Here is a 25380-nt window from a genome sequence, read left to right as displayed (position 1 = left end):
AGACCCTTCCGACTGCTTACGTGTGGGAATGCGAAAGCATTGAAGTCGCGTTAGGGAAACATTTTCGCTTAGTTATTCGTCCAAATGTTGTCGTGCACGTTGTAAACATGCACTGCATTCCTTTTTAGGTTCCCTTGCTTCGGCTTCTGCGGCGTGCTTCTGTGGGCGAACACGTTTCATAGATGCCGCAGAATAGACACTTCGGAGTGCATCCCAGTGGACATGCAAGTGATGCAAATCCCAAGTGACGCGCGGGAGCCAGTGACGTGTGCGATGACGCAGGCACTAGGCGCACCTCATTTTATACACTGACGATTTAGCCTCGAGAGCGCGTCGCACAGCACCGATGAAATCCGAAGACCAAGTCACACGTGGCTGGCAGTGACGTGCCGCACGCACTGCACCCGCAGATGGTGTCGGGCAAGTGCGCCCGGGTCCCAGCCAGACCAAAATTTGAAACCTGCCTGACACATTCCTGCCTGAAATTTGAAACCTTGACACAGAAACCTGCCTGACACATTCGACGTTAATCCGAGCATTTCTGAGACACTCGTCGCGCCGTCGGCGACTTTGGCGCCATCGTTCGGTCCCGCCGACATGGGATTTTCGCGTAATGGGGCGCATAATGCTTTCGCATTAAGGGTTTGTTGAACTTTGTTCATCTTACCGCACTTTATGCTTGAATGTGTTCGCATGCGCTGACTGCGGGTGTAAATGTGTTTTCTTTAAAAATAAAGTAGTTGTCAGTGGCGCTCTATCCCGTTGTCTTGTGAGCTGTGTGTTGATTTTTGGAGCCTTAATTGAATGCTGGGGTTTTATGCGCCAAAACTACGATTTGATTATGCAGGCATGCCGTCGTGGGGACTGGATTATTTTCACCACCAGGGTATCTTTAACGTGCCCCAATGCACGGGGCACGGGCGTTTTTGCATTTCCCCCTCATCAAAAGGCAGCTGCCGGGATTTAATCCCGCGACCTCGCGATGAGCAAGCAGCGCCATAGCCGCTAAGCCACCACGCCGGGTTGTTTTTTTGGCCCTTCATGTAGTCATAAGGAAAAGATCAAATAATGCCAACATACGGTTCTGCTACTTTCATACGCTCGATACTCGTGTTCTGGTTACATTCGAGACTTTGTATAATGCGTTCATCGCAAGGCCATGCTTCGCATCGAAAGCATTTTAGTCAACATCGGTCGTATGCTCGTCCGCAGTTGTGCTGCTCACCGCACGTTGTTTCGTCCGAGAAATCTGGGCAGTCGACGACGCCGTCGCAGATGTGGCCTTCCTTGCCCCGGGCCTTCAGCTCGTTCACGCACCCTGCGACGGCAAGTGCGAAAAAACGAGCGAATCGGCGAGGCTCGAGACAAATCGTGCCTCAAAACTCTAAAAAATGCATCCCTCATGCCACTGCGAGTAGCTCACTCGTAAGCCCTGTTGCCTGGCGCGCACTGCTAATTAGTTCAGCTTGCACGCCTATGTCAGACATCGTAGCATTCGCGCGAACAGTTCCTTGTAATATTCATGCGCAAATTTGATGTGGAAGTGTTGCGGACACCACAACGACAACCTTTGCAGTCAGTGAGAGAATTCAAAACAGCAACAAAACCCTTATTGCGATTCTTTTCCACAAAAAATGCTTCGGCAACATTTTCAAATGAATATTTCGATGCACAACTCGAGTGCGACAAGCCAGGCATTTGCAGCCACGTCTTTCACAAAGCGGCCAATGTAAAATAAAAAAAAATCCGGTCGGCTGCGTCGGTGAGGCAGCCGCAGAGGAGTAGGAGAAACGTCTTAACTTGCACAATCTTGTACTCTTTAATAGGTTGCCAGTTATGTACGTGTTTGTTCTTGTTAAGGGTTGTTGCTGTTGCATTATTGTGTGATTCTGTTACTCAATTTAAGATGCTTAATCGCGATGTTACTTCTGTTTCGGAAAAAAAAGAACAATTTTTGTGCTCTAATGTACAAAGCCAGTGCTTTTTTTTTAATTCACACTGCTTCTGAGCAAAGGTATGGGTGGAGGGCCTTAGTCAGGTAGAGTTCATCTGCCTTTAGACCTTTCAACCGAGGCAATGTATGTCTGAATAAACTGAAACTGAAACTGCTGCTAAGTGTTTATGGGCGCTAGGGTACAGAAATAGCACAAACAAATGCACATGTCAGATTCATTTTTCATCATCATCATCATCAGCAGCAGCAGCCTATCTTTAGGTGCACTGCAGAACGAAGGCCTCTTCCAGCGATCTCAAATAACCGTTTCGTGCTAGCTCATTGCAACCTGTCCCTCCAAATTTCTTAATTTCGAAACCCCATCTCATTTTATGCCCTCCTCGACTGTAGATTTCTTCCCTTGGCACAAATTCCGTAACTAATGGTCCGTCCGTTATCTGCCCCACGCATTACATGAGCGGGCAAATTACATTTTTTTACATAATGTGAACCTTAATACGCGCTATCCGCGTTCGCTCTCTCCTTTAACCGCTGTCTTCCTGTCTCTTAACGTTACACCTAACATTTTATTGCGATAACAATTATACGTCCACGATAATTTCTGTCGTTGCCGTCGGCATCGCCGTGAGGTTCCGTACAATGTCCCAGCGCGATAAAATCGTCGCCGTACGCCATGTGCTGTATGTGCGAACGAAAGCGTGCGAGAGTATCGCGGCTCGTGCACGCCAGCGAAGGAAGCAGGGCGAAGGCCGTCTTCCGTCGCGCGCAACGGGGGGAGGGACGCCATCTACTCCAGGGCTGCACCTTGGAGGCCATCTTAAAGTGCGCGCTGCGCACTGCATTCGCGGTTTACTTCGAGTTGATGCAAGTGGCAGCGCGAAGGTCGATTCACTCGCTGCCGCGTTTCTTCACTGTAGCGTTTTCGCGGTCATCGAGTGTGATGTGTTCATGCTTGCTCGTGCGCGTATGACACCATGCTGGCTAATTTAGTTAGTATGCCTATATTTACAAGTTTACACGGCCGATAAAGCTACCATTCTAACTTCGTACTGGGGGCGAGCTCCACCACTGGAAAAGCTGGCGCCACCGTCAGCGTGACGTGGCATGAGGGATCACGTGGACAAAGCGGCCGTGTCGGCTGCTTCGGAAGCGCCGAAGCGAGCCGAAAACGAAAGTTTAAAGTCCCACCTGCACCGCGGTTATGATTAAGTGGCGAGGATTTACCGCCTTGGGTGTCTGCTTGACAACATTTGAAAGTACTATAATAGGTAGCGGCTGCCTCTGGAGGCGTGCAGCTGCTCGGGTCGCAGTGCCGGACGTACGCAACGGAGCTCGGTGTCAGCCTTATTCACACGTAACCGCAGGGCGAGCAGCTGCGTGAAGCTTGCCTGACGAAACTTAGAACCGCCAGACAGCCATCGGCTACAAATAGGGTATGCAGCAAGCACAACCGTGAGGAGGATTTCTGCTACGGCGCCGGGACTGCGACGTTCAGTGAGTCGCAGAAAACACGCACGCACCCGCTGCCCGGCTAATGTTAGGACGGTTTGGTCTATGAACTTGATGCAAGATACTGGCAAGTTCACTGAAACGGAAAGGGAGCAGCAAGACGCACATTAAAGAACGGCATGGCATATGGTCATTTTTGGTATGAATTATTGCACTGGATTACGAAAACGAAGCAGAGGAAAATCGCACGCGGAGAAGACTGAGAAACAAACGGCGCGACGCACTTTAAGAAACATAAATAAATAAATAAATAAATAAATATTGAAATGTCCTAGAATTTAGAAGACAAAAAAAGATCGAATCGTCGCGACGGCACACAAGTCTCTATAACGAAATTATTTCTGAACAGTTTTGATAGCTTCCACGCAACAATGATTGCCAGTGTACTGTCAAATGCTCACATCATCATCAGCAGCAGCAGCAGCAGCAGCAGCAGCAGCAGCAGCAGCCTGGTTACGCCCACAGCAGGGCAAAGATCTCTCCCATACTTCTCCACAACCCCGGTCATGTACTAAATATGGCCATGTCCTACCTGCAAACTTCTTAATCTCATCCACCCACCTAACTTTCTACCGCCCCCTGCTACGCTTCCCTTCCCTTGGAATCCAGTCCGTAACCATTAATGACCATCGGTTATCTTCCCTCCTCCTTACATGTCTTACCCATGCCCATTTCCTTTTCTTGATTTCAACTAAGATGTCATTAACTCGCGTTTGTTACCTCATCCAATCTGCTTTCTTATCCCTTACAGTTACACCCATCATTCTTCTTTCCATAGCTCGTTGCGTCGTCCTTAATTTAAGTAGAACCCTTTTCGTAAGCCTCCAGGTTTCTGCCCCGTACGTGAGTACTGGTAATACACAGCTGTTATACGCTTTTCTCTTGAGGGATAGTGGCAACCTGCTGTTCATGATTTGAGAATGCCTGCCAAACGCACCCCAGCCCATTCTTATTCTTCTGGTTATTTCAGTCTCATGATCCGGATCCGTGGTCACTACCTGCCCTAAGTAGATGTATTCCCTTAACACTTCTAGTGCTTCGCTACCTATCGTGAACTGCTATCGTGAACTCACCCAATCTGTTCTTTTCTTATCCCTTACAGTTACACCCATCATCCTTTTTTCCATAGCTCGTTGCGTCGTCCTCAATTTAAGTAGAACCATTTTCGTAAGCCTCCGGGTTTACCTGCCAACGTTTAACGCTAGAACGTTATCTAGTGAGGCGAGTCTAGAAGTGCTATTGGAGGAATTAGAGGGCAGTTAATGGGACATAATAGGGCTCAGTGAAGTTAGGAGGCCAAAAAAAGCATATACAGTGCTAAAAAGCGGGCACGTCCTGTGCTACCGGGGCTTAGCGGGGAGACCAGAACTAGGAGTCGGATTCTTGATTAATAAGGATATAGCTGGTAACATACAGGAATTCTATAGCATTATTGAGAGGGTGGCAGGTCTTGTTGCAAAACCTAATAAGAGGTACAAAATGAAGGTTGTACAGGTCTACGCCCCTACATCCAGTCATGATGACCAGGAAGTCGAAAGCTTCTATGAAGACGTGGAAACGGCGATGGGTAAAGTGAAAACAAAAAACACTATACTGATGGGCAACTTCAATGCCAAGGTAGGCAAGAAGGCTGGAGACAAGCCAATGCGGGAATATGGCATAGACACTAGGCATAGCAGGGGAGAGTTATTAGGAAAGTTTGCGGAACAGAATAATATGCAGATAATGAATACCCTCTTGCGCAAGCGGGATAGCCGAAAATGGACATGGAGGAGCCCGAACGGCGAGACTAGAAATGAAATAGACTTCATACTCTGCGCTAACCTTGACATCATAAAAGATGTGGACGAGCTCAGCAAGGTGCACTGCAGTGACGATAGGATGGTAAGAACTCGAATTAGCCTAGAACTGAGGAAGGAACGGAAGAAACTGGTACATAAGAAGCCGATGAATGAGTTAGCGGTAAGAGGGAAAATAGGGAAATTCCAAATCAAGGTTCAGAACAGGTATTCGGCTTTAACTCAGGCAGAGGACCTTAGTGTTGAAGCAATGAACGACGATCTTGTGGGCATCATTAAGGAGTGTGCAATAGAAGTCGGTGGTAACTCCGTTAGACAGGATACCAGTAAGCTATCACAGGAGACGAAATATCTGATCAAGAAACACCAATGTATGAAAGCCTCTAACCCTACAGCTAGAATAGGACTGGTAGAACTTTCGAAGTTAATCAAAAAGCGTAAGACAACTGACATAAGGTAGTATAATATGGAACGAATTGAACATGCTCTCAGGAACGCAGGAAGCCTAAAAGCAGTGAAGAACAAACTAGGAACTGGCAATAATCAGATGTATGCGTTAAGATACAAAGCCGGCAATATCATTACTAATATGGATGAGATAGCTCAAATGGCTGTGGAGTTCTATAGAGATTTATACAGTACCAGTGGCACCCAGGACGATAATGGAAGAGAGAATAGTCTAGAGGAATCCGAAATCCCACAGGTAACGCTGGAAGAAGTAAAAGAAGCCTTGGGAGCTATGCAAAGGGGGAAGGACGCTGGGGAGGATCAGGCAACAGCAGATTTGTTGAAGGATGGTGGGCAGATTGCTCTAGAGAAACTGGCCACCCTGTATAAGCAATGCCTCATGTCCTCGAGCGTACCGGAATCTTGGAAGAGCGCTAATATAATCCTAATCCATAAGAAAGGGGACGCCAAAGACTTGAAAAATTATAGAACGATCAGCTTACTGTCAGTTGACTACAAACTATTTACTAAGGTTATCGCAAATACAATCATTAACACCTTAGACCTCTGTCAAGCAAAGGACCAAGCAGGATTCTGTAAAGGCTACTCAACAATAGACCATATTCACACTATCAATCAGGTGATAGAGAAGTGTGCGGAATATAACCAACCCTTATATATAGCTTTCATGGATTACGATAAAGAGTTTGATTCTGTCGAAACCTCAGCAGTATTGCAGGCATTACGGAATCAGTGTGTAGACGAGCCGTATGTAAAAATACTGAAAGATAGCAGCTCCACAGCCACTGTAGTCGTCCATAAAAAAGCAACAAAATCCCAATCAAGACAGGCGTCAGGCTCGGAGATAAGATCTCTCCAATGCTATTCACAGCGTGTTTATAGGAGGTATTCAGAGACCTGGATTGGGAAGAATTGGGGATAAGAGTTAATGGAGATTACCTTAGTAACTTGCGATGCGCTGTTATTGCCTTGCTTAGTAACTCAAGGGACCAATTGCAATGCATGCTCACTGACCTGGAGAGAAAGCAGAACAGTGGGTCTAAAAATTAATCTGCAGAAAACTAAAGTAATGTTTAACAGTCTCGGAAGAGAACAGCAATTTACAATAGGTAGCTAGGCACTGGAACTGGTAAGGGAAGTCATCTACTTAGGGCAGGTAGTGACGGCGGATCCGGATCATGAGACAGAAATAATCAGAAGAATAAGAATGCTCATATGCTGCGGCCTAAATCTCACGACTCGGTGCGAAAACGAGCTCACAGCGAAAGCAAAACATTGTGCGTTGACATATATGCAGACGCGCAGTCAGTCGCTGCGAACCCGCGCGATCGCGGCATTGAGGTTACATTCTGTTACGCTCCATTTGGTTATACAGACAACCCACTATAAGGGTATATTTCGCATCGTTTACTCTCATCGTTTGCCCACCTTTCACGCAAGAAGCCGGTTCGGGAGACTCGTCGCGGCGCCCACTGCAGTGGCGTTGACTGTACGTATTCGATAACGAGAAGCGTCTGTAAACTTTTCTTTGCTTTCAGCTTGCCCAAGATTATTATATCGACAGTCAAAAACTTTCCTCGTTTTGAGAGTATTTACATAAATGTCCAGGAGGGCTGCCGCGTGGTGTTTTTATTGAGCGACATAAGCAAAATCTATGAGGAGCGTGCCGCGTGATCCCTCATACTACGCAATGGAGGCGCTTCCGACAGATGTCGACTCCGTAAGTCCTCGCCCCCAATAGCTGTCCACTAACTTGTTGTCGCAATCGATGCTTCGCCTTTCAAACTGCGACTTTTTTCGGTTCATTGCTCTGTACGCGTTCCTTAACTTGTTCTCGAGCTTCTTGGTTAAGCATCAGGTTTCTGCCCCACATACAAGTACAGGTAGAATACAATGATTGCACTTTTTTTTCAACGACAGTGGCAAGCTCAAAGTTAGGATTTGGTAATACCTACCTTATGGACTGTGACCCATTTTATTCTGTAAATTTCCTTCTCATGATGAGGGTGCCCTGTGAGTAATTTACGTAGATAAACGTAGTCCCACAGACAAGAGGCTGGCTGGCGATAATGAATTCTTGCCAGGCTATTGAACATGATCTCTATTTTCTGCCATATTTATCTTAAACCTTACTCTCACACTTCCTCGGCTAAGGTCCTCAATCATTTGTTGCAATCTGTCGCGGGTGTTGCTGAACAGGATGATGTCATCTGCAAACCGATGGTTGTTGAGATATTCGCCGTCGATCCCAGCTTGAATACTTCTTTTAAGCATGCGGGGGAGAGCATTGGAGAAATTGTCTTCTCGCCTCACTGCTTTCTTGCATTTTCCACTTTTTCTGTGGATAATTAAGGTAGCTGTGGAGCCTTCGTAGATATTTTCCAAGATATTTACGTATGCATCTTGTACTTCTTTATTCTGCAACGACTACATGACTGCTGGTATCTCTACTAAACCAAATGTATTTACATAATCTCTGAAAGCTATATAAAGAGGTAGATTCTACTTCCTCAGATTTCTCAATTACCTGTTTGATGACATGGAAGTAACCCACTGTAGGGGATCGCTTCCTGGCGCCAGCCTGTTCTCTTCGTTGACTCATGTCTAGTGTTATCATGATAACATTGAAAATTATCTTAGTCAATATTATACATAATACTGAAAGTAAGGTGATGAGGCCATATTTAGCATCTCCATTTTATGTATAAGTATACCATTGGTATTCTTCCAGCTCTTTGGGACACTAAAGTGAGGCATTGAGTATAAAGGGCCGCAAGCTTTTCAAGCATGATATCCTCCATCCTTGATTAACTATACTGTTATTCCATCTTCTCCTACCGCCTTTCCCGTTACATGTCTTACAAGGTCTTTCTAACTTCATCACTAGTAAAGGAAGAAGCCTCTGTATACTGGTCATCACTATTTACAATGAAGTTTGCGTGGCTGCTCTGGTGGATACTGTACAAGTCAGAAGAGAATTCTTATGCTGCTCTTACTATAGCATCAAAATGGCTGACTACATGACCCTACTTATCTTTGATATATTTATTCAGTGACCAAGTGACATTTATTCCCACTAAAAAGATTACATGCGTAACTTATGACACAGCTAGGGGAAGGGGGTCATACGCTCTAATCTTGTAATCGTGCTAACTCGTTCTTCTTATTTGACCCGCCATGATGAGCAAAGGGGCAGCGCGTGAATTTGCATCCATCTGTCTTGCTGTCCTGGTCTCTTTGCGCCATTTCCGAACCCTACGTGTCGAACTCGACGGTGCCATAGCTGAACAAATGTCACATTTCTGTCACATATTGCACACTCGTAAGCCATATATCTCTTGATGAGCACAGGCTTGAGTTTGATGGATTACATGTAGTATCATTGAGGTTGAGCTCTCTCAAGCACGGCCACTGAGTGTCCTTCCTAGGCGGTTCACAACTTCACACCCACAAACACTTGCGTGGAGCGTCCCGGGGCACTTCCAACGTAGATGGTGGCTGTCCTCTGCAAACGCAGGAGTGCAGCACTTTGTACACTGGATATGGTCTGCGTATGGTTGACCCCAGCTACAAGCGGTGGCTGGTCTAAGGGCAGCCCTGGCCCGAAAAAGATTGTGCGCAACTGAGCAGACCCTTAGGAGAATGAAGACACGCGTGTCCCAATGGAGGATTCAGGAAACTTGAACAAAGGTCGGGGATCTCTATGTTTATATTTAAATTTCATTGCGACACTATGCCGCGTGGCAAACCAGGTAAATTAGAACATGAAGATGACGATTATTATTTGAGCAAGTACACGTTTTCCCAGAGTGTTCTTTCATTACACTGCCGGAAAGAGTGGTAAGATTGAAAGACATCACAGATTATTATCTTCAGCGACCTCGAAAGTGCAAACGGAACATCCGGAATTAAGCAACGGACGACTTGAACATCTTGGCTAACGGCCTAGCAGCGAGTAAAATGTGAACCCTTGTAGTAGGCTCGGTGAGGCACTCAACATAGTAGACCTGGAGGCACGAATCTTGAGAACCTCTTGCGCAAGCCTAGCTAATTTCTAATGGTGGTGCGCTTCGTGTTCAGGAGTGTGGTGCCCATGTTCTCTTTTCACAAGCTTCACAGGCACCTTCTCATCCGCTAGGTCTAACCCGTGCTCTTTGACTGTAGGGCTACGTGGTACGTTTAGCCTTTTCGGTTTGGATAGGAGGTCTGCATAGCACCGACTCGCCATTAATGCGGTCTCCTCATTAGCTCTAATGGCAAGACCTTCTGTATCACAAACATTTCTCACAACTTTGGGAATTGTGTTATTTCATTTATAGAATGCTGCGGACCTTCCACAAGTCCAAGCATGCAGGGTGTGAATAGACACAAGAAAAAAGTACCTCAAGTAAATATGTAGTAGGTACCATTGCGGACGGCATCGAGGTCCAGTTGTTAATAGTTGCTGGCAGAAAGGAAGTGTCTTCTTATGCATACGTTCATGATAACGCTGCAACAATAAATCGCTGAAAGGTAGGCACCCTGCACACTGCAGCCTAATCTGGCCGCCAGCAATATAGGGCCCCTCACCAGGCCTGGCGCTTTTGAGTTGACAAGCGCAGAGCATACAATGCACGACAACGATCGTGTCTGCAGAGTATTACATCGCTACGCGCCGGGGAAAGGTATGAAATTTCAAACCGAATGACGTTTGCTCTTCTTCTCGCAGCCGCAGCGCTCCAAGCCGGAGGTTGAGGTACACGTGTTAGTGCGCCTACGTACACGTGTTTCCGCTGTGACGTCGCTCAATGTGACACGTGACTTTGAGAATTATTCAAGGCAACATCTGTTATTTGTGTAATATGTTGTTTCAATAACGAGTTAACGAAAAATAATAAAACACAAAAACCGAATGCAGTAAGAGAGATGTACTTTCGTTTCGTCTGCTTGTTCCCACGTCGTGAAGTCGCGCGCGCAGACACCGAAACTATGTCCTGTTCTACCGGGTTCCGCTCATCATTCGTGTAGTACTGACTTATACCGCTAGTCAGGTCGTGCCCCGCGGGAAACGAGACAATCGCAACCGCTCGCGTGCTACGCAGTCAGTGCAAGTCCGCCGCGCCACAAAAAAGCGAGGAGAAAAAAATGGAGGCGGGGCCCGTGACGCCTGAGTCACGCGATCCTCGAACTGCGGCGCGGGGGAGAAGGCGGGGGAGGGAAGTCCGCTCGCGGAGGCCAGGCGGGGCGAGCGTCCATGAAATCATGCTGCACTGAAACATTTCTACCTCGGCTATTAATGCGCCGATTTGAATCTTTTGTTTGCGTCAAAATGCTCCCTAGCTGACACGTAACAACTTACAGCGTATAACCCAAGTCTGCTGTGTGTTCCGTTGAGAGGCCTTTTAAGTGCTCTCTAGCTGTTCCTGGGCACTATAACAAACATTTGATTGAATATTTATAATTGTTATTATTATTGTAGCATAAAATTGCGTTTTTATGCATGTACTAGTATATTATTTCACTCAAGTAGCTTTTTATATTGCTATGGCATGGCAATTTTTTCAGAGCGTCAATTAAGAAAGTGCAAGAAAAAATGGAGGACGCTTAAGCTTCGCATTTAAGAGTGGAGCGCTTTAGCATTCCAAGATCCCAGACTACTACTCACGCTGCAACTGGAGCGTATGTGACAGTAATGTTTACCAGGAAACGCCCATAGCGTTTCCTGGTAGAAACGCGGCCTCTTGCGTGGGCCGCGATGCGGCGGCGGCGAGCGCCACGTGGAGGTATTGCAAGGAACCGGGCGCGCCACGCTGTGGCCCACAAGGCGCCCCGGCGCGCGGAAATGGTGGACGCCGAGGCCGGTCTGTGAATTGTAGAAACGCTGGAAAAGCGGTTTATTTTGGTTTTCGCGTAACAGAATTATGTTTTCTCGTATAGTCAAATTACAATCCGAGAGCTATTATATCTGGCGGCTATGTGTAAGTCATAGTTTACGATTTTTCTACGTATTTTAGCTCGAGAAATTCAATTCGTTCTGTAGTGGCCTTGCGCAACGTGGAGGGCCGGGGTATCGCTCGGGCGCTTTTTCCGAAACGACGACCGACACTGGACGCCGGATTCTCTGTGACACGGGGCATGCCACCGCGTTAAGACGCTATGCATCTGGTCATACGCAGCTCCATCAACTTCTTCGTAGGTTTAATAACGGCTGGTTTCCATTTCCGGTGTTGCGCAATAAAATATCACAGCCATTTCGCGTGCCTCACAGAACAAATGTCTTTCTCACTCAAAACACCTTAGTAGACTGAAAACAATATACTGCTATTTTTTTTTTCTTTGCAGATTTCAAGCGTATAAATTGTGCAAATAACATGTTTATACATTTTTTACATATGCTATCGAGCTGAATAATTCACAATTAATATAATATTAATAATAATTAATAAAGAAGTGAACATGCGCTTCAATAGTACAACTTGGCAAAGGGCATCGAAAAACGCCTATTAAAATCCCCCGATTGCCAAGTTTGTATTATCTGACGGTATGTCATTTCATTAATGCCGACCGTGTACTTAGATTTAGGTGCACGTTAAAGATCCCCAGATGGCCGAAATTTCCGGAGTCCTCCACTACGGCATGCCTCATAATCAGAAAGTAGTTTTGGCACTTTAAACCCCATTATTTAGTTTAATTAATGCCGAGAAAGGCAGACTTCACATGTTGAAACCAGTTACAACAGAACATGGCATCTACAGAGTGAGAACTTTTTTTAGCAATACACTTAATCCCGCTCTAAGTGAAAGCTTCCCGATGCTATGTTGATGTTTCAAAACAACCTAGAAAAATAAATGAGGTGCTGCATGAGCAAGATTAGACAGAAACAATAATCAGGAGGAAACAAGCTACGAATCTGGTAAACTTTAGGTGCCCTAGATGTTCGTTTGGGAGCGCTACAGGTGTTTAAATTTTTATTTGCTGATTTTCTCAGATGCACTTTCTTGCGTTTCTTTCACACGCCAACAAGCATAATAATATTTATAATAAAGATTTTCAATGACTCTATCTACACCTCATTCTTACATAGTTGGCTGTGCAATGATCTTCAAAAAGTGAGATCGTGCGACAGCTTTTCATATTATACGCATGGCCGTGCAGGTGTAAGCAAAGCGATGTTGTCAATATCTGATCTTGTCAAAGCGCTGATGTCAATATCCTGCGCAGTAGTGTTACTTGAAATGCAAAAGCAAACTGCTGCGCCAGGCACTCATTCAGTATTGAAACTTGGTCGAAGAGAAAACGGTCAAGCAACACACGCGAGGAACTCCACCACCGGCGCCGCCCCCTGATTTCGGGCGAAGTGGAGGACGACGCGGGCTGGGAGGATCGCGGACGGATTCTCAGGCGCTTCGTCGAAACCACCGACGGACAGCAAGAACGCTCCCCACGGCTGCCGCGAGGAGAGTCCGGGAAGTGGGGGGGGTGCAAGCTCCGTGGCCTGACGTGTGCGGATCACACAGAGCTACTAGCGGACAATAACCTGTATTCAGACACTGGCAAATATCTGTGGCAACGCAGCAACCAATGTAGGCCTCAAGCACAGAGAAATCAGGAATGATGACCTTTAATCAAGAGACGAGTAATTACGTGGTGTCAATCCCACAGCAAGTCCCATCCATAGTCGAGCAACATACTTACTTAAGCACCGAGAGAATCGGAAAATAAAGGAGAAACGGAATGCTGTACTATTGAAACACAGAACACTATGGGGCCACAATAAGTATGACGTGATGCGTGAAATCTGGAAAGGAGTAATAGTGCCTGCGCTAACGTTCGCGAATACCATTCTATGCTTAAACTAACGTATCGTGTCGGGGTTGTAAGTTAACCAAAGATCAGTACACCGGTTCGTTTTGGGAGCCCATGGTAAAACCACAATTTAGGCTATGCAGGGTGACATGGGTTTGACCTATTTTGAAGTCAGAGAACCACAAAGCAAAATTCGTTTTGAAGAAAGACGCAGGAACGTGGGCAAAAATAAATGGGCAGCTTAAGTGCACAAGTATCTGTACTTGAAAAGCGTGGACACAGAATGGAGGGTCAATAAAATTGGCAACCGAGTGCAGGGTAGTTGAAACTGCTGATAAGACAATCAGGTGTGATCAGAAAGGAAGTGAGAGAAACAGAGACAGTTATTTGGATGCAACGAATGGAAACAAAAAGGGCTATGGAGATTTACAAGAATGAAAAGAAAGAAATTAGAAGGGAAAATCTGCACAATAACACAAAGGGATGTGACTAGCGATATGAGGCTTCAGCCAGTTGCCTAAGTACAAAAACAAGCCGGAGTAAATATTCGGAACTAGATGAGGCATGTATATGCTGCAGCAAGAATGCAGAGACCACTCAGCACATCCTAATGGAATGCGAGGGAATTCACCCATTGAGAACCGTAGGTAACGTACGTCTTCCAGAAACGCTTGGGTTTACAGTGGACGGAAGCAACAACCGGTCAGAAGTTAAGCAAGAGATGTTTAGAGTATTGGTGGCAAAAAAAAAAAAAAAAGCAGGCGAGAGATTGATACGACTGGATCACTTATAGTCATATCTAGCGGTACTGTGTAGATGTTGAAGGAAAAAAAGAGATCACGGAGCTGCATATAAAAATGCTATATAAATCATATAGAGAATACATGCTTAAAAATAGCAGGATAGGTGACTAGTTCCCACCGCCCCGTTTGAAAGGCGATGTCATTAAATAATAATAATAATAATAATAATAATAATAATAATAATAATAATAATAATAATAATAATAATAATAATAATAATAATAATAATAATAATGAGTGAAGAAAAAGTCGCAGTTTCGCCCGGAACACGATGCATCGATTGCGATTGAAAATTAGCAGAGAGCTATACGCAGTGAGGATAGTAGCTTTATCGGCCTTATGAACTTGGAAACATTCGCTTAATAACTGAATTAAGAAGCATGGCGTCAGCGCGTACAACAGATCGATGAGCGCGGACACTCGCTGCAAGGCGCTGGACGGCAGCAGCAGTGGCTTTCATGCTGTCTATCGCTTCGACGCAACAGTAGCATAAACACAGCGCGGGCCGTCCACAGATCCCTTTCAAGATACGGCGCGCGTCGTGCAAAGTAGCGTGCGTCTATTCGTCGTACAAAAATCCCTCACGTGACCTGATCCTAGGTGCCTAGGGACAGCATCGTTGAGGGATTTTTGAGAAGGCGCGATGCTGGCGCCGAACGACGCCGTGGCGTGTTCGTCGTCGGCGTGATCGTTCTCTGGACCGCGCCTTGTTCGACATTGCTCATGTGACCGTGCGTGCGTTGCTTGTGTGTTGGTTGTAGGTACTATGTTACTTGGCGGAAAGCCGTGAGTAGTGGCGGTGCGACAGTGCGGCTTTGGCCTCGGTGAGCTCAGGCACTACAGAATCTGCGTTGTGTGACCCGTGCTTTCTTGAGAACCCGGCGGTCTTGACAATTGAAATATCGAAGTGGCCTAGCGCCTCGGCAACGAAGTTCTGCGAACCGCGATGTGGCGTCGCCGTGTCCTACTTTGCTTAACGGACATCGAGGGATGTGCTGCCCGCTGCAAGACATGTAAATGCAACTGCGTCGACCGCCCACTGTTCAGCGCTGAATGTGTGCTTGGTGCGCTGTGCTTGAAACGAGTGGTGCAGCCGTGCAGCGGGGGTGGCGGAAGAGCAGAGTGGCTTAGGGTTTGCGCGTTCACAGACATGTGCTCCCGTCTTGGTCTCATTAGCGGCTGTCGCGGGATTGTGATGTGCTAGTTCCTTGCCTAGTATGAAGTTTACGACGCTAACACACAGCATGTTCACGTTTTTCCGCGCTATATGTCATTTCCGTGACGGCCGAGTTGAAAACGAGACATATAGTGTTCTTTGCGTTTGAGTGTTGTAAATTACTTCCTATTGTGGAAGTTCTGGGAGTCTTATTACGCAAGGAGTGCGAACTTAAACATAAACAAATATGTGTGTCTGAAATTTTGAATTACCCATAATACCTTTTACGACTGATAAGTGGGCTACACGGCCTGTGTGAATCAGCTACCGTATGTTGCGACGCTCTTTCGTGTGGTAGAATGATGCATGGTGCGCGTTTATTTCTGTACTGTTGTAAAAACCATTTCTTTATTCACTCAATACAAATGTACGGCTTCTTCGCCGCAGTACAGTTTAGTTACGCGGTGAAGCATACTAAAACTGGGAGGGGGCCGCTATCAGTCAGCATAATATGTCCACTTAGGCGGCCTGAGAGGCGGCGGGTGCGCGAGTGTATAATTAAAGAAGTGTTATTATGTGCAGTGACAGTGGAGATCATTAATTGTAGCACCAAAGTAGTGGACCACGACCAGAACAAAGGCATGTAGTGTGCCCATCCCAATTATTGTGCGTATGCCAGTCTCCTTTTTTGCAGCAATAGCTGCCATGCGCTAACTCCCCTGGTTGTTCTGATGTCTACTTGTGTTGTCACTGGAATTCTCGAATTTCTCGCTAGAATATTGCAAATAAAGTTCTCATTGTGCTGCGAGAATTCAAACATACGATCAAAAGAGTGGCAGTCCACAATACTACATTTCAGCCACTCTGCTGAAGGTACAGTCGTGGAGAATACTGATCCCGGAGAGCGTGATCTAGCCAACAGGTGCCATGATTGGCTAACACCTGCTCAATGTCTGCGCACTGTATATAGAGCTGGCATCCACACCTTCAAGTTCTTACACATCACCTTCACACTTGTGAAGGCAGTCGTATGTTAAATTTTCTTCTTGCATGTGATGACAATGATTGGGTGCATCTGCATCGTTAATCTTCTTCTAGTGCTTGGCTTCTCAGATTTACTGGATGGAGCTGTTGGTGTCTTGTTTTCCTCAAGCAAAGCGCGAGACCTAGCAATGGGTAGCCCAAATATAGATTTGAGAAAACCAAAACGAATTCAGCAGTAAGAAGCGAAAGGGTTGTTTTGGTGTAGATCAGTGGATAAGTCCGGATATGAGAGAAGAGGAAGAAAAGCCGAGTCTTTCCACTTCAACACTGTGAGGCACAACTCCTACAAATAAATACAACTCTTACTTATTTTACTTTTTTAAGGAGATTACCGACTTGCATAGGTAAGAGCTCACTTCAACAAGCACTGCATGAAGTAAGCTTCCTGTGCATATTTCACCAACTACTGCATCATTGTTTCACATTATGAGTGAAAATGCAATTTTCTTTATGCCACAACTTGCCCAATTTTGCGTTTTGCAGTAGGATGTTAGCAATGCTATTAAGGCACTTAAATATTCATGAATAGGTGTAGAGAAAAAAAAGTAAGAAAGCAGTGGCTTTTTGTGCGTAGACTATGCAAACACCTGGTGCCCTTATGGTCATTTTTTCCCTATCCGCTAAACCATTCTAAACAAGAAAAGTTTATACACAATTAGTTTATACACAGACCACAACTAAACCACAGGTATCATTGGTAAGCAAAGTATATTTATTCGGTAATATTTTCTGCAGCCCTGCTATTGGGCTTTCCTTCCTTCCTTTTCAGCTGTGCAGGTTCATTAAGAAGTGATGATACAGTTTGATAATTTTAATCGTTGAAATACTTAGCGAAACCTTTTTCAGGTTGTTTTTTCTTGGTTTCAGACTCTGCACATGACATTTTAAGGCGTGTTTTCAGTGTTTGTTGCTTTTTCTTTATGGGCAGGGCATGTCAACATTTTTTACACCATTTCAAGTATGTGGTGCCATAGACTGTTCTTACATGGAGTCTTGCCCTTTCATTCTGTACAATATGATGTCAGTTTTTTGTGTCCAAGGCCGTTTTACAGCGTGATTGTAGCATTTTGCGAAGTTTTGCCTCTGTCACCCAAGCTTGAAAGATTGCTTCCCACTGTTGGTGGCATGACACGTGTGACGTTTCTCTTTCAATAAATGGAAGTCTGTCACTTATCCTGTGCACTGGTTGTCTTTTGTCTCTTTGAATTGCAATTTGTTGCCTATATTTGCTCTTTTGTTGCATTTCAAATTAGGAATGGCTATCATAATTGACATTTAACCATATTGCACACAATGTGGACGATATGTAATTGCAATATATGGCCACCATAAATATAAGTTAATTCAAGAATCGTGCCTTTGCATGGTGGTGCAGCCGTGAATTGTGGCTATAAGGTACCAACGCTGCAGATAGCACTGCTTGAGCAGAATATAGTTCAACTCTACTACTTTCAAACATCATTGATTTTATCTGCATTTGCATAGCTCCAGTTTCTGTTAACAACACACATCTGGTGGAAGAGTGGCTTGCACCTGCAGTTGGGTCCAATGAATAGCCAAATTTCTGCCCGTTTTTATGTTATTAGCATATTAGTAAAGGCAGTCGTTTTTATGTAGCCTGTTTGCCCAGTGTAGAAGCCGCTGCTGGGTGTCAGGATCTCGCACACATCTTCAGCTGTGCAGGGGACACAGCATCTGGCACATAGTTTGTCACAGGCCATGTATTCGGGGCAAGTTGAGTTCACTCACTAGCAAAGGGAGAACCAAGCTTGTCGGATATGAAGTAAACCGCCTGTATACTCAGTGGCCTTCATTTCGTGTGACATATGTGGTTATAGCGACCCTTGTTTTAAGCACTTCTTGTCCAGCAGCAGTCATTTGCTTTTGAAACACTCAGGACAGCTTTCAGCAGGCTGGACAGGTATAACGCTGAAAAACCAGCAGATGTTAATTCTCGCACTTATCATGCGAAGCTTCGTACAGTATGATGAGGGCGTAAATAAGGGTGTTCCTCAAGGCCTTGTAGCACATGTCACGAGTTTGGAGCAACATGATGTAAAGCACTTTTTTAATTGCGTGCTATAGGTTTAGCAGGTGTGGCCATGGTTGAAGTGCAGTGCAAGGTCAAGAAAACATATCTATGAGCAGCACCCAGGTAAAGGAGACTCTGGGAAAACTAGTGGGAAGCCTGTTGAACATCTGGTTGACCCACTTGCTGGCTCCATCAGGCAAAGTATGATAAAGAGAAGGAAGTCATCAACACATCAGAAGGTTTTTACATATAAACACTGTGCTGAGGTCATAACATGCCAACAAGGCTTAGTGCGCAGGCTATGCACGACCAACTACATATGCCTTCTGTTCGGACATTGCTCATTGTAACTAACAAGGATGGAGTGGACAAAAAAAGAACAGCAGCTCCATTAATTTGGTTTAACTGGTGTCAACAGTGTTTTGTAAGTGTACATTGCCATACTCCCCAATGGCTTCTTGGGTGACATCAGCAAGGACCAGCTTGAGACAAGGGGTAATAGATATCTTTACAAGCTAAAAATGCATGCATGCATGGAGAGCACATTGTGTCCAAAAAGTAGGCACTTCACAGGGGCACTGGAGAAGGAACAGATTATTAACAGTGGGCAAAGACAAGCTACTTGGGGGCACAACACCACTGCAGGAATGGCGCACTCAGCCTTAATCATGTTTCAGGTGGCCGTGCTGACGATTGTGCCCGTGGCTGCGTGCCCGGCAGCTTCAGTGACTGCTACTGCGTGCACCGCGGATGCATCAACAAGCTGGCCTCTCCCGGACTCTTTCAACTATTTGACGCCACCAGTGCTTTTTGGCCGGACATCCCACGATAGCTGGCAACCTGTACCTACATCTACCGCTTCCGCTATCAATCGTGGCCTCAGACTACATAAGGATTCCTCGGCGAGCACTTCACTGGGGCACAACACCACTGCAGGAATGGCGCACTCACCCTTAATCATGTTTCAGGTTAGATACCTTGATTGTTTTTCCGTTCGGAGTAGCAACCGTTGCCTATTCTTGGTGTTGTGCCCCACTGAGCTCTCTAACTCGTTTAAGCGTTGTAGCAGCTGCGTAGCAATGTGCGTTAAAATAATGACTCTGCTTCTATCTGGCGATGTCGAGACAAATCCGGGACCTTCTACAGAAGAATTGTTAACAACTGTTTTGGAAACCGTAACAAGGATTGAAAGCGGGCAGGCAGATATGCGTAGTGATTTACACGCACTTAAGCACTGGCAAGCATCTGTCAACGAGGAACTGCAACAGCTATCTTCAAGAATACGTGTTGTTGAGGTTGACACGTCATCGCTGAAAAAAAGCCAAAGTGCATTGCCACTCCGCTCGCCTGAAGCTATTAATTCAATATCTCAGCAAATTAAGACTATTGAATCAAGATGCGATGATACGGAAAATCGGCTAAGGCGATGTAATCTCCTCTTTTTTGGCATCCCCGACGATTCCAATGAAACATGGTCAGCGTCTGAAGGCAGAGTCATTGATATTTGTTCAAAAGAGCTTGGCGTTACAATCGAATCTTCGCAAATCGACCGTGCGCATCGTCTTGGCAAATATCAAATGGGTAAATGTAGACCGATTATTACTAAATTCACCTTCTTCAAGGATAAGCAAAGAGTAATAGAAAAAGGTTATAAGTTCAAAAATACAAATTTTGCTGTGCGCGAAGACTTTTCATTGCAAATACGAGTAGCCAGAAGAAAGTTAATAGAATTTGGGAAATCCAAAAATGTGCCGTTTAAGCTAGCCGTCGATAAACTGCGCATAGAGAATACCGTGTTCACGTACTGCGCTGACACTGACAGTGTTATTAAATCATCTAGATAGCAGTTTCGAAGGCTGGCAGACTCATCTGATAGTAATCCACCTCCTAATGCAAGTGTCCATAATGATGTAGCGCAGATTTCGATATCGTTCACGAATATGCGCAGTTTACTCCCAAAACGTGTCGAAGTTTGTTCGCATCTAGAAAACAGCAATTGTGATATTCTACTAGTCACAGAAACATGGCTCCACTCCGATATCACTGATGACGAAGTCCTACAACCATCAGTTGACTACAGCATCTATCGTAAAGACAGAGACGGAAGAAGGGGAGGCGGGGTATTGATAGCCGTAAAAAAAGACATTACTGCCTTTCCACTTGAAATCTCAAGTCCACTTGAAATAACCTGGGTCTGCATTCCATCTTCGCATTCAAAGAACGTATTTGGAATATGTTATCGACCACCAGACAGTACAGAAACGTTCACGTCATATTTGTATGAAAATCTTTGCGAAATTACTAAGAAATTTCCTAAAGGTAACATATTTTTATTTGGTGATTTTAATTACCCAGAAATTGACTGGGCTAACCTAACGTCACCCTGCCAACACTCCAACGATTTCGTAGCGCTTGCACTAGACTTTTCTCTAGCGCAAATGATTCAGAAACCCACTCGTGGCAATAATGTTCTTGACCTCGTTTTCACATCAATCCCTGAAACAGTTGCATCGGTTTCTTTGATGCCTGGTTTTAGTGATCATCTACTCATTAACCTCACAATAGAACTACCATTATACAAACGCACTACAACACCTAAGCGCATATTTAATTATAAGAAGGCTGATTTCACTGCCATCAACATAGGTTTAGAGAATTTCTACAGCTCGTTCATACGTAATTTTGTTTCCCGACCTGTTGAGGAAAACTGGAAGCTCTTTAAGGAAACACTAATGCAGCTTACACATGCTCATATTCCACTAATTCACTTCCGGGTAAATAGTTCTAAACCATGGTATCACAGGGCGCTGCGCTCACTAAAAAATAAAAAGAAACGCCTGTTCAGAATTGCTAAGCGTCAAGGAACCGCAGTGGCGTGGTTAAAACATAAAAAGTCCGAAAAACATTACTGCTGTAACATTCGTAGCGCTAAGCACAAATTCTTTTCACACGACCTGCAATCCATGATGCAAAATAACCCTAAAAAATTCTGGGCAGTGATTTCCCCTCGAAAAGACTCTAGCCGAATTTCACTCCAAGACAATGCCGGAGCACCTATTTCAGAAGAATCCTCAGTTGCTTTTAATAATTTTTTCACCTCGATGTTTACACGCGAGGATTACTCTACCATTCCCGCAATTGCAGACGTAAACTACAGGTATATGGCACCAATAAAGATTGATGCCGCCGGCATCTCATCCCTAATTAAAAAACTAAAGGTCTCTACCTCAGCCGGTGTTGATGGTATAAATAATAAAATTTTAAAGCATACGTCCACATATACAGCCCCCATTCTATCACGTATTTTTGAGCAATCCTTATCCTCAGGGGAACTACCATGTGACTGGAAAATCGGGAAAATCATTCCCATCTTTAAGTCGGGCGATAAAAGTAGGATAAGTAATTACCGACCCATATCATTAACAAGCATTCCATGTAAATTACTGGAGCATGTGATAGCATCTAATATTGTGCAGTACTTAGAAGCTAACAATTTCTTCTATCCGAAGCAACACGGTTTTAGGAAAGAACTTTCCTGTGAGACTCAACTAATTGAATTCACTAACGAGCTATTCACATACATAGACAATGGTTTCCAGATTGATAGTATCGTTATTGACTTTGCCAAAGCCTTTGATCGCGTTCCCCACTCTAGATTAATAGCCAAATTATCATCATTACATTTAGACAGCCTTACAATATCGTGGATAAGGAACTTCCTCACATCCCGCAAACAGTTTACGTTCACTGACAATCATTCTTCTTCCTTGGCCGATGTGTCATCTGGTATACCTCAAGGTAGCGTACTGGGTCCGCTATTGTTTCTCATCTACATAAATGATTTGCCATCGAACATAACATCACCAATCAGATTATTTGCTGACGATTGCGTAGTTTATCGCCAAATTAAGACACCCGACGATCACATAGCTCTTCAAAAAGATCTAGGTAAGATTACAAGCTGGTGCAAGCTATGGCAAATGTCACTAAATACTGAAAAATGCAAATTAATGACTGTCAGCCGAAAGAAAACTAACTCTCTTTACACTTACTCGCTTAACAACAGTGCTGTCACTGTCACCCCCTTGTACAAATATCTCGGTATTCATATTACAACAAACTTATCATGGAAGACGCATATAAAACACGTTACAGCAAAAGCATCTAGCACACTTGGTTACCTAAAACGAAACCTACGTGAAGCCCCTTCAGCCACTCATGCAATAGCGTACAGAACCTTTGTTCGTCCGCAGCTTGAATTCGCTTCCGCCATCTGGTCGCCACATCAGGAATATTTAATAAATTCTCTCGAATCTGTTCAAAACCGTGCCGCGCGTTTCATCGCGAAAGATTACAGTAGGCATTCTAGCGTGACTGCTATAAAGAAATCACTATCACTCCCATCTCTTGAATCTAGAAGGACGATAGCTCTGCTTTGCTTACTGCACAAAATCACTCACAGTCAACACGCAACTACATTACACCTTTCCCGCCCATTTCGCACATCTCGCCGCTTATATAACGCACACAGTTTCACACGTGTTTTCGGCCACACAAATGCATTTAACAAATCTGCATTACCTCTGGCAATAGCAGCTTGGAACGATCTTCCAAGCCACATTGTTGAAATTAATAATCTGGACACGTTTAGAGAAACATTAAAAAAATTGATTCCGTAGTTATGCGCACATGTTTCATTTGTACCATGTCACTTGACTGTCATTCTGTGGACAGCATGTCACTTGACATGCACTTGCAGTTCTTTGCAGGAATTTGATGAGCCATGCGCGTTTCTGATCGTCCAGAGTGTTCTTGTTCTTCGTTTGCTTGATGTTGTTCGGCGTATTTCGATTCAACTTTTTTTTCAATTGTTTGATTTGTTGTTAGCTATGTTTTTTGCTCCTGTTTTCGACATGTTGTTTCTCTTACCCCCCTCACGCAATACTCCAGTTGGAGCCTGTGAGGTATGTGTATAAATAAATAAATAAATACTAAACACCCAACACTGTTGCCATGTAACGACCTCTGAAACAATCCCTCTTAATGAGGAAATCATCTTTGTGTATCCATAAAGAGGGCAGATGGGCAAAGCCCCTTCAGTAATGCTGCCAGCTTCAAAAGCCCATTTTGCACATCTTGAATGCTTCCTTCTTAAGACTTTGCTGGGTGCAAGCATTCTACTGTCCAAAAGCTGTCATTGAGAGCACTGTTGGTTTGGTGGCGATAAAGTTCAGAAACAATCGCAACAAACCTCCCTTCCTAGTTGGCCTGGATGCTCACTGTGCTTATGAAGCAGCACAATGAGGCAAGCCAGGTGAACTGATGCCTCCAAGCCCTTGTTCGTTCATCACACTGTTCTGTTAGTAACAACCACGAGACTTGAAACCAACAAGCTCAAGTTCGGCACTCGCATGGTTACTGCGGAGGATCCATAAAAAGCACAAAAACAGAAAACTCGAGGGAAAGGGTAAAGCACCCTTTAACACTTAGTATTGCTACAGCCCACCCCCTTCTTTTATTTTGTCTGGTCGTGGTACATCTTTTTACTATTGATAGGCATGAACTTAGGTGATGTTCCCAATCAGTGTCCAATTTTTATATACACTATGTGCTGGTTCAAACAGGTTCGAAACACTGCAATGGAAGCTTCAAGTAGAAAAGGTGCCAGGAAGAAAAAGAAAAGCTGTGCTGCAACCATCTCGGCAACATCTTGTCCCTTTAATAAAAATTGTGCTTCCATATTAACTTGAGCCCTCCAGTTCAGAGTAAAGTACCAGTGCACTTATGAACAATGAATCAATTCTCAAAGAGCATGTGCAGTCAGGCCAAAAGCAGGGGCAAGAATCCGCATTGTGCTCCTGCATTGAAGGTGAATAACACGTACCATAATGACGAATGTGCTTTAGTAAACTTCCCTGCAATATGAATTTGCAATGTACAAAGAATTGGCAATGAAGCTTACCACGAGTACAGATGCACTTGCAAATTATGTCACAATTGAAAATAATGACCACAGTGTAAACCTATGTGCCCTTTCCACTCTTAGTATGCGTTACCGCACGATGCTTATTTACAACCCTGTATTGCGGTGTAGCAAGCTACAAAAGAAACTTTGCATAATTAGGCTTCTTAGGATTATCTTTCTCGCAATACACTAATATTTCGCGGTGAAGCCTAAGCAATGTACTGCGGTGAAGCATACTAAAAGTGAAAAGGGCCAAGAGTTCTTTAATCATACACTCGCGAACCCCCTGCCTCTCAGGTCCCCTAAGTGGACATACTATGCTGGCTGATAGCGGCCCCCTCCCATTTTTAGTATGCTTCACCGCGTAACTAAAATGTACTGCGGCGAAGAAGCCGTACATTCGTATTGAGTGAATAAAGAAATGGTTTTTACAACAGTACAGAAATAAACGCGCACCATGCATCATTCTACCACACGATAGAGCGTCGCAACATACGGTAGCTGATTCACACAGGCCGTGTAGCCCACTTATCAGTCGCAAAAGGTATTATGGGTAATTCAAAATTTCAGACACACATATTTGTTTATGTTTAAGTTCGCACTCCTTGCGTAATAAGACTCCCAGAACTTCCACAATAGGAAGTAATTTACAACACTCAAACGCAAAAAACACTATATGTCTCGTTTTCAACTCGGCTGTCACGGAAATGACATATAGCGCGGAAAAACGTGAACATGCTGTGTGTTAGCGTCGTAAACTTCATACTAGGCAAGGAGCTAGCACACCACAGTCCCGCGACAGCCACTAATGAGACCAAGACGGGAACACATGTCTGTGAACACGCAAACGGAGCCCCTAAGCCAC

At 44.7% G+C, this 25380-nt stretch overlaps 1 protein-coding gene across 2 annotated transcripts in view; it reads right to left on the bottom strand.

Annotated features, from left to right (window-relative positions):
* LOC142566308 (uncharacterized) overlaps nt 1–25380 on the bottom strand; it is a 951081-nt gene that overhangs the window by 399142 nt on the left and 526559 nt on the right. Inside the window, exon 10 of one of the 2 annotated variants that reach the window (XM_075677215.1) lies at nt 1226–1318. The exons of the other annotated variant lie outside the window; for it this stretch is intronic. Within the exon in view, the coding sequence (XP_075533330.1) occupies nt 1226–1318 (93 nt within the window). The remainder of the gene's footprint in view (nt 1–1225; nt 1319–25380) is intronic. 2 annotated transcript variants of the gene reach the window in all.

The sequence above is a fragment of the Dermacentor variabilis genome, unplaced genomic scaffold, assembly GCF_050947875.1.
Source record: "Dermacentor variabilis isolate Ectoservices unplaced genomic scaffold, ASM5094787v1 scaffold_12, whole genome shotgun sequence".
Classification (NCBI taxonomy): Eukaryota; Metazoa; Arthropoda; class Arachnida; order Ixodida; family Ixodidae; genus Dermacentor; species Dermacentor variabilis.
Note: the sequence above shows the minus strand (reverse complement) of the source record. Positions and strands in the feature narration are given on the sequence as shown.